The sequence below is a fragment of the Rattus rattus genome, chromosome 3 (genome assembly GCF_011064425.1).
Source record: "Rattus rattus isolate New Zealand chromosome 3, Rrattus_CSIRO_v1, whole genome shotgun sequence".
Taxonomy (NCBI): Eukaryota; Metazoa; Chordata; class Mammalia; order Rodentia; family Muridae; genus Rattus; species Rattus rattus.
In genome coordinates, this window is record NC_046156.1 from 183,573,969 (window position 1) to 183,584,267 (window position 10,299).

General features: G+C 44.7%; 1 protein-coding gene across 1 annotated transcript; it reads left to right on the top strand.

Moving 5' to 3' along the window:
• The first annotated feature begins 1,322 nt into the window (after window positions 1-1,322).
• Gzmk (granzyme K) lies at window positions 1,323-9,505 on the top strand. The gene is made up of 5 exons (XM_032896856.1): window positions 1,323-1,400; window positions 1,653-1,800; window positions 7,182-7,326; window positions 8,066-8,335; window positions 9,233-9,505. The coding sequence occupies exons 1-5, from the start codon at window positions 1,340-1,342 to the stop codon at window positions 9,392-9,394; spliced, it is 786 nt and encodes a 261-aa protein (XP_032752747.1). The 5' UTR covers window positions 1,323-1,339; the 3' UTR covers window positions 9,395-9,505.
• The last annotated feature ends 794 nt before the right edge of the window (window positions 9,506-10,299 follow it).

The window sequence follows — 10,299 nt, forward strand, 5'->3', positions numbered from 1 at the left end:
GGCCTTGGGCAAATGAACCTCTAGTTTGCCTTTTCAAGTGTAGCGGACGTACAATTGCTGTCCTGTCTTCTTCACACAGAGAGAGACAGGAAGATACAAATGAAAGAGAATTTTGAACATCCGCTTAAGGCACTCGACTTACCTATCTTTAAATTATGCTATGTAATGGATAATATTAACTTTCAATCTTATTTTCTTGTCAAACGAGAACAATTTTATAGGATTCTCTTGCCATCCACAAAGCATAACAGTCTTGGTTTTAATACTTTTTTTTTTTGAAATCTTTAAATCTTTAAAAAAATAAAAAGACTAGGGCTCTCGTGCTTAATCTATGTAAGTACGCTTGAACCTACATTATAATGTATGAACTTGCATACTAAGTATGAAAATAATTCCGCAGATCCCTGAGTCTGATGGATAGAATGTTCACGAAGAGACCCAGCTTTGCATTGTCCTCTGTTCCTGGAAAGAACGAGGAAATGCAGTTCTTTTTATAGAATTATTAAGGCCCTGGGTAAGCATGTGGTCATTTTCAATTAAAATTGAGTCAAAGAGAGTTTGAATTAAAATATGTTACCAATATTCCTCTTTAATGACATTATTAATCTCCAGGAAAAAAAATGTAACTAAAATTTAAGCAAATCTGGTCACACTTAAAGGAAATGTGCGTGCTAGAATCACATGGGTTTCCCTGGATGATAGTCACGTGACAGCTAAGTCCACCGGAAGCCATGAGGATCTGTGCAAGGCTCTGCCTTTCTCCATCATAAACCCATGCCCAAGTGAGAAGCAGAGAGGAACTAAACCTGATAGGCGCCGTTTCATGCTGAGGAGAAGGCTTTAGAGCACTGGCTCTCCACCTCCTTGAGGCTGTGACCCTAATACAGTTCCTCATGTTGTGGTGACCTCCACCCATAAAACTATTCTATTGATAAGTCACAGCTTTATTGTGCTACTGTAGGAACTCATAATGCAAATATCTGACATGCGCGATATCTGAGTCTCTCAAAGGTGTCATGACCCACAGGTTGAGAACCACGGCTTTAGAGCAAAGCTTCGGACTGTCAACAACTCACTGGGGTCTCCCAGCTTGAGTAGATTTTATACCTTCACCATTTGTACCAGGAACCCTCATCCACCACACACTGGCAGCACCCAAAACTCCCCACCCCCAAACCGATAGATGCTTTGAAACCTGGGGTGTGAAAAGGCTCACGTCTGGGATGTGAGGTGAGAAACTTGCAAGAACAACAAGAACCAAAACCCGTCTTCAGAATCTCCTTCATCAACCACGAAGCAGGCAGTTCTTCGGCGCTCCTCACACCGAGGCCCTGTCATTATGAGCTTTTCTTCATCTGCACTGGTTTTCCTTGTGGCCGGGCTTTATATGTCTTCAGAGAGTAAGTATCTCATATCCCCAGCTCGTGTGCACACGACGTGAGTCTTCAGCGATTATGTTGTTACCCAGTAAACAGTGTTGTCCCTCTTACCTGTCTCGGTTTATACAACTGCTAACCAGGAGAAGTAGAGTGTTGAGTACCACCGCTGTCTTATTGGTCTTGGAACGGAATATAAGGATAATGCTGTCTCCTATCAGAGGAACTAGATGCCATTGCTGGATCATGTAAAAATCTTCTGGCTAACTTTTGCAGGTTTCCATACTGAAATTATTGGAGGGAGAGAAGTACAGCCACATTCCAGGCCTTTTATGGCTTCCATCCAGTACCGCGGCAAGCATATTTGTGGAGGAGTCCTGATCCATCCGCAGTGGGTGCTAACAGCCGCCCACTGCTACTCTCGGTGAGTCCCCTGTGCTTTTCCATGTATATGGCTGTCCATGTCCAGGATAAATGACACGCATAAGATAAAGTCTAGTCAAGGAACTAAGTACAGGAAGATTAACAATGGCGATAAAAGGACAATTAAATCAATCTACTCTAGTATGTAATTTTAAATGCATGTATCATTTGTCTCTGGAATATTTCATGCAATCTTTTCAACAGCAGCTGACCACAAGCAACTGAAATTGCTGAAAGGAAGCCTGGGTGCAAGGGAAAGTTGCTGTCTCTTTTTTGGTGCGGTTTTGAGACTTGGTGTTTTTATTTTTTAAGGTATTTCAGAATAACTGACACATTTAGTAAGCACAGATGTGTTGCAGAGGACACTATGCGTGTGTGCACTCACGATGGATTTGCAGATTCCTTACTTCCCCAGCCTTACCCTTCACCCTAGAATTCCTAGATTGGAAATCACAGCAGTAAGAAACAGTCACTTCCTGAGGTTGGGGGAGCACCATTTCAGGGGGTTTATAAAAAGCAGAGCAGATTATTGGGCTTGGGGATATTTAAAGGGAAGCTTTTCAGACCATGGAGGACAACCTCCAAGTCCCTCTCAGCTTAAGATGAAGTATAAAATCTACCTTGCTGGGGTCAGGGATTTAGCTCAGCGGTAGAGCGCTTGCCTAGCAAGCGCAAGGCCCTAAGGTTGGTCCCAGTTCAAAAAAAAAAAAAAAAAAAAAAAAAAAAAAAATCTACCTTGCTGCAAAGGTAAGACAGTAGACCCCTGATGTGGTGACTGCTTGAGTATTCCGCTTTTGTTTCTTCTGTTTCCATTTACTTTTTAAAGCTTGGATCCCGGATCTCACTTCTCTTTTCCTTACAACAGTGTAGCCCTTTGCTTAAAAACTTACCTTAGGGACCGGAGAGATGGCTCAGTGCTTAAGAGCACAGGTTTCATTCCCAGCATCCGAAAGGTGGCTCACAACCATCTGTTAACTCAGTCACAGGTATCCAATGCCCTCTTCTGATCTGTGCATGCGTGCACGTGGTGCACAAGCATACATGAAGCAAAACACTCACACAAAATAACGTGGATAAAAGCAATAAGAAGTGAGCAGGCGTGGCTCCATATGCCTTTAATCCTAGTTCTCAGGAAGCAGAGGCAGGCAATCTGTGTGAGTTCAATGCCAGCCTGGTCTACAAACTGAACTCCAGACTAGCCAAGGATCGATAGGCACTGTCAAATATATATACATGGCTTCCAAAGATTGTTATATATAGACATCAATAGCATCTAAAGAAGACAACTGACTCGATTCCCCCTGCTTTGGATAGTGTATGGTTGTCCCATTTTAATGGAACCATGTTGGAAGCTCAGACAACTGAAAGTTTACAAAGTTGTTGGATCCCACCATATCCTCACTCACCTTGCACCTCCTCCCCCGCCCACACAGACTTCCGTCTTTCTCTCTGCAGCACTAGAAAATTTCATTCAAGGCAAAGGTCTCTCCAGATGTGCGACCACTCACAGCTCCCCAGACAAGGAGCTAAACGTAGATATGCTCAACAAATGCAGCGGGCAGCATAAACAAAGGAGAGGGTTCAGGGTGGGGCTAAGTGTGAAATGTGGCACATGGTGTATGAAGTCCCAGCAGGAAGATGATGATATTATTAAAAATCTGTCTAGAAGGGGTTGGGGATTTAGCTTAGTGGTAGAGCGCTTGCCTAGCAAGCACAAGGCCCTGGGTTTGGTCCTCAGCTCCAGGAAAAAAAAAAGAAAAAAAGAAAAGAAAAAAAGAAAAATCTGTCTAGAAGATTCAACTCAAGAAAGCATATTCCCAAATTGAGGGAAGGAAATAGTTTAAAACATGATGATGATGATGATGATGATAAAGGAAAGAGAAGAGAAAAAAGAAGGGAAGGAGGGAGGGAAGGAAAGAGAGAGGGGAAGGAGGGAGGGAGAGAGGAAGAACTGAAATGTGGTCTTGGACCTTTTAAAAAAGGATTTTGTTTTTGTTTTTGTTTTTTGAAAAAAAACTTGCTAAATATTATTTTAAATGGCTGGCATATAAACAACTCCAAAATATGTGGATCGAATTTCCTCCAAGGGACATTTGGGTGTAAAAATGTAGGCAGATCACTGCTTGGAAAAATATTAAGCCTTATGAAATTCAAAATATTTATGAAACAGTTCAATGGTGGCTTCCCACAAATGTACTCAAAGGCTCCCAAGGGAACAGTTTACCCAGCCAGGCCTCCCTTTCAGCACAGTGACAGAGTGAGCCAAATTTGGGAGAAAGGCTCTCTCTCTCTCTTTCTCTCTCTCTCTCTCTCTCTCTCTCTCTTTTTCCCTCTCTCTCTCCACCACCCATGTGCTCTATTCCTCCCTCAGTGTCTTGCCAGTTATCCATGGTAGCACTCCGAAGACCAGGCAGGATGATTTCTGGTTCGAGGCTAGCCTGGAACATCTATGGAGACCCTGTCTACAAGAAAGAAAGGCAGAGGAAATACATTAAGAGAAAACTGCTTTTGCATACTTTACGTTAACAGATCAAAAGCAAACCTCTTATCCTGGTGCTGTCCTACTACATCCCCTGCCCAAATCAGAGGCTCTTATCCTGCCTGGATGAACATCCCAGAACCTCCACCTATTACATTCTTGGGTTCAATTTACCTGAATCTCTGCTTCCTCCTCTGTAAAATGAGGATCATCTTCACAGGACCTCACTAGGCTGCTGCTTTAGTGAAGGAAATGTATGAAAAGCAGTGTGCAGAGCCCAAGACCTTAGCAAACGTTACCACCTATTGTCATTGTGGCCTTTCGTGGCAATGAATGTGATGGTCCTCTTGTATGGATGATGGGACAAGACTGGGAGTATTTTGCTTTCTGACAGCCAGCCACGTTTCTCTGTCTGAGAGATCCCAAGACACCGGAACCCGGCCTTTGATGCCAGACCTCAGGAACGGCTTTAACCAGGAGCTCTGCTCAACATCAAGACAGACTGGCCAGAAAAGGAAGATGCTAGAGAAGTTTGATACAGGGAAAAGAGTGAGAGAGGCTGGCAGCATGGAAACAACACTATCCTACTATCTCTCTCTCTCTCTCTCTCTCTCTCTCTCTCTCTGTGTGTGTGTGTGTGTGTGTGTGTGTGTGTGTGTGTGTGTGTGTGTGTGTTTAAACCCAGGGTTTGGCTCCTGTTCCCTCTCTGTGTGGGATGGGTCGCTTTGAAGCAGTTAGAGGTCTAATGAGACAAATGCAACCCAGTGACTTTCATTAGGGTTAGAGCATTGTTGAGCTCCATTGAGGCAGTATGGACAGTCATCTACAGCAGACAGTGAAGGATAAAACACGCTATAAGCAATACTGTGCTTCTACTCAGCGTGTAATTCTATTACAGGACAGTCAGGGTGGGACTCGGGGAACTCCATATGAATCCCTCCGCATGCTTAAGGCTACTCCTAGAAATACCGTGTGATGTACAAATCAATGAGCCTGGCACGGTTACTTCTCTTCTGTGTGAATTCATAGCTAGACTCAAATAAAGAGATGGAGTTCTGGGAGAGGAGTCATTAAGTAAAGGAGCTGACCACCAAGCTGCCTGATGACCTGAGGTATGACTCCTGAAAGTTGTCCTCTGACTTCTGTGCACACACCATGGTACGTGTGTGTGTGTGTGTGTGCGCATATGTGTGTGTGTAAGTGTGTGTGTTTAAAGGAAAAGGGTTTGTTGTTGTTGTTGTTGTTGTTGTTGTTGTTGTTGTTTTAAAGAGGTAGAATCAGCCGAGTGGTGGTGACCACTCCTTTAATTCCAGCACTCAGAAGTCAGAGGCAGGTGAATGTCTGTGAGTTCAAGGCCAGCCTGGTCTACAAAGTGAGTTCTAAGACTTACACAGAAAAGCCCTGTCTCAGGGGGGGCGGGGAGAGCTCTGTCTCAAAACAAATAAACAACAAAATAAAACAAAAAAAAAGAGAATTCTATAATCCAGGTAATTTCATTTACTCCACAGGCAGAAAACTTGACCGTGGTGGGACAGTTGAAAATCAATGATCTGCTTGGGCTAGTTAGCCTGTAACAAGGGAGACAAAATTAACCAAAACATCTCAAAGTCAATAGCTAGTCGAGGAACTGCGTGACAGCCGAATGAGCCCTAGAAGTCTCGTTCATCTCCCTTCATCCAAATCTACCTTTCCCAGCAGGGTTTGGACTTCACATCTGTCTGTCTGTCTGTCTGTCCGTGGGAGAGCTGTTCCAGACATGCACACTTTCCTGTTAGCCTGTCGATCCTGGGGGTTTTGTATCTCCTAGCCCTCCAGAGCTTTGGGTTAGTGGGCATGTTGGATTTGAATTTGAATCAATCCTAGGAAATCCAATCTGCATCCCCTGAGAAATTCCATCCCCATTCTGATTTTGCAATAGGCAAACTTTTCAACAAATAGAGCTGGAATTTTCAAAATAAGCCCTTCTGGTAGAAACCAAGAAGTGGTAATTCCAGGCAGTCACAGGTCTGCCATGTGCACAACCTCCCACAGCAGGCCTGGGCACGGTCTCTGAACGCGAAACAAAATCCCTTCCTTTGCTTTACATTCCCGTGCCCCCTTTTAATTTTAAGAACACAGATCTGTGTGTGTGAGTGCATGTGTGTCCGCTGTGCCCTGCCTCGATTTCTTTTTCCGTAGCAAAACATAAGAGTTTCCTTTTAAGGAAAGGCTATGTAACCAGTTGAGTTACAGAAAAATTTGTAGTAGTCCTGCCTTAGTCTTTTATGATGGGAACAGCATTGGCATATTTCTTTTTTTTTTTTTCTTGTTCCTGTGTGTGTGTGTGTGTGTGTGTGTGTGTGTGTGTGTGTGTGTGTGTGTGTGTGTGTTGAGTACAGGACCTTGAGCATGGTGCATGGCAGAGGAGCCTTCTAACCACTAGGCTATATCTTGGTCATTTTTACCACCTTTGTACCCAGAAATTATTTGAAGTGGCTTTTGGAAGTACACTACAACAGGAAATAATCTGCAACCCACAAGTGGACCCAACACATTGCCAAAACTCCCCAGAGCAAAACCATTCCTATTCCCACCTCTGGCTGTGAATGTACTCCAGTGTCCTTGGTTGCTATGTAACAGGCCCCATGCTACCTAAAAGGAATCGCCTCAGACAGATGAGCCGGTGTAATCGTGTCCGCGCCTTAGTCATCTAAACATCTAACAGTGTTGGAAAGACGCAATGGTACTAGTAATGGAGCCCACGGACAGGATACCAGTGATCCATGATGGGATACTGGGGCCTGCATCATGGAGTCTGTCCTTGGTCCTTCATGCATTTGGCTCTCTGTCATCTCCCGCTCTGACTGGAAGGTTTGGCCACCACTGTGTTGCCTCCATTGTCTTTGCCCTTTCATGTTTTCCAGAGGCCACTCTCCCACGGTTGTTTTAGGAGCACATTCTCTTTCAAAGAATGAGCCCATGAAACAGACATTTGAGATTAAGGAATTCATCCCGTTCTCAGGATTTAAGTCTCAGGATTTAAGAACGAATGACATCATGCTGATAAAGGTAGGTAGATTTCCCTCCCTCCATCCCTTCAACATTCTCACATGGGGTCGCTCAGTTAATTGACTACATGAAGGCATTTCGGCAGCACCCTCCCATGTTTGTGGTGACTGAAATAGTCTATGAAGGCTCACGTTATCCCATATCCTCTCCTGAAAGAAAAAAATCATGAATGCATCAAAGGTGTGTTTGTACAATAGAAGCCAACACTACCACTCACCGTACAGAAGAGCAACATGTCAGCAGACCCAGGGATTCACAGGAAATGCTTTCCCACAAATGCTTTTTACATTAGCAACTGAAAACTACAACGGTTGTTTATGTAACAGAGCCAACCAAGTAACTTCGGGGAATCAGAAATAAGTTAAAACTCAGTCTAGACCACGCTTTGTCCAGTCCAAATGTAGTCTAGACCATACTCTGGGGCCCTCTCCAGCAGGAAGCAGCCCAGCCCACAAAGTCACGACCTATACATGTCATTCCGCAGAAAACCATCCAATGCAGGGCAAAGGCCAGTTTGCTCCAGACGGGGTGGAACTCATACTCCGTGTAAGCTCCCCCACCCAAACACCAGTGTTCTCCATGGAGAATGGAAAGCACATTCAGAAAAAAACAGTCAAAACTACAGCGTCAGACTCATTGGGTGTGTGGGAGGGACCACACACCCAATGCACAGTCAAATGAGATCTAATTGCAGAAAATGGCTGGGGAAGAATAATTGACTCATTTTTCTGTCGGTCAGCTTCGCACAGCTGCAGAACTGAACAAGCATGTCCAACTGCTTCACCTGAGATCCAAAAACTATATTAGAGATGGAACCAAATGCCAGGTTACTGGCTGGGGATCCACCAAGCCAGATGTGTTAACCACCTCTGATACACTGCAGGAAGTCACTGTTACCATCATAAGTAGAAAACGCTGCAACAGCCAGAGCTACTACAACCATAAACCTGTTATAACCAAGGACATGATCTGTGCAGGGGATGCCAGAGGCCAAAAGGACTCCTGCAAGGTAAGCATCCTTAGCTGATCCTCATATCTGAAAGCCAACTCTTTGACCAAAAGGCCACAGCACTCCTCTGTGGGTGCTTCACTTGTGACAAAATTCGGTTCTGTGATTTGTTAAAGTGGGTCCTCTCTAACCACCCCAGGCACCAAGTGGTCACATGCACAACGCCATCTTCAAATGTGCAAGAGTGACAAAATCAAACAAAAGGGGGGAGAACTAAGGTGAAGCACATCTCCTTCCATCCTGACATTTAATGTTCTCTGCTTTTCTTTTCTGCTGGTCTCAATGATAATTTGATTCCAAGCCCACTAGTGTCAAACTGAAATTCACAACTTTGAGATTTTCTTTAGTTCCGGTGGATAATTTAAAACTTTATGCCTACCTGCTTTTTAACTAGCAAAGCTCCGAACTCACCGATTGCCAAAGGGGCTGTGTACATGGACACAGGGCAGAGAGAACAGAGCATAAAATGAACAGAGAGACAAATTCGTAGTGACAGACAGAGCGGCAAACACAAAGAGAGGCATTCATAGACAGACAGACAGACACAGCCATGAGAGCCTTTTCTGAATAAGAGGCTATTGCTAGGTACTCTGAGTCACAAAGAAATCAAAGGCTGGGGCTGGAGAGATGGCTCAGCAGTTAAGGGCACTGACTGCTCTTCCAGAGGTCCTGAGTTCAATTCCCAGCAAACACATGGTGGCTCACAACCATCTGTCATGGGATCTGATGCCCTCTTCTGGTGTGTCTGAAGACAGTGACAGTGTACTCATATGTAAAGTAAATAAATATTAAAAAAAGAGAAATCAAAGACTGTTAAAAACACTTGACAACAACAGTGGCTTTAGGGAACTTTACCTTCAGATTGTGGTTAAGTATCTGCCCGTTTTCCTTTTCCAGGGTGACTCTGGTGGCCCTTTGATCTGCAAAGGTGTCTTCCATGCCCTAGTCTCTGGGGGCTATAAATGTGGCATCTCCAACAAGCCTGGAGTCTACACCCTGTTGACTAAGAAATATCAGACCTGGATCAAAAGCAAGCTTGCCCCGTCGAGTGCACATTGAGATGACAAGTGGTTTTCTTGGATCTGCCAGTCACTTGCTTCTTTTTCCAGGACAAGCTTGCAGACTGGCTTTCTCTTCGGGGGTAGCTGGTTATAGGGAGAGCATGGCACAGCTGGGGTATATTTCTGTTCCTTAGAAATTCATTTTGTTAGGGAGCCATATTCTTTTCTCACTTGTATTAATGATTTCTTTTTATCACTCTGGTTTCATTCCAAATAAAATGTGGAAGTCTGTGTTTGTCTTTATGGATATCAAGAAACATCTCCCCTCCCTCCATCCATACTCCTCAAAGGGCAATAAGGTATCCACACAAGGCAGTAATGGTACCTCATCCAGGTATCCACACTCTGACAAGTCACTCCAAACTATTCGGATGTTTTAAGTTATAGTAAGGATTTTTAAGGTGTTTTTAATGTGTAAAGTGCTTTTAAAAATACTTAGTTATCCAATAAAGTATTATCAACTATAGGTACTCATATGTAGGGGTTATGGGGTTCCTTGTCTGCTCCGCCACAGGGCACAAGCCAATCAGGAGGCAGGACGAGGGAAGTTGACTGCACTTACCCTGGGCCATCACCTTGCCGGTGTCAGGCCTAGGGAAGCTGCAGGGGACACCACTCCAGGGGTAGGGAAGCACGTTTTGAGGCACAGGGCAGCCTGAGCTGGCTCAGGGATCCCCAGGCCTGCAAGGAGGTCGCGCCGTCTGGTTCTCAGGCTCTTGGACACCCAGGTGCTGCTGGGAGCCACGGAAATGCTGACAGAGGGAATCTTTGGCTTGCGGGTGGTGGGCTGCAGGCTTGGTGATGGCGGTGGCTGAGGGATCACAGAGACCTTCTATGGGAGAATAGACAGCAGCTATGTAGGCGAAGGCCTTCTCCACAGCTCCCCACTGCAGATCCCGATAA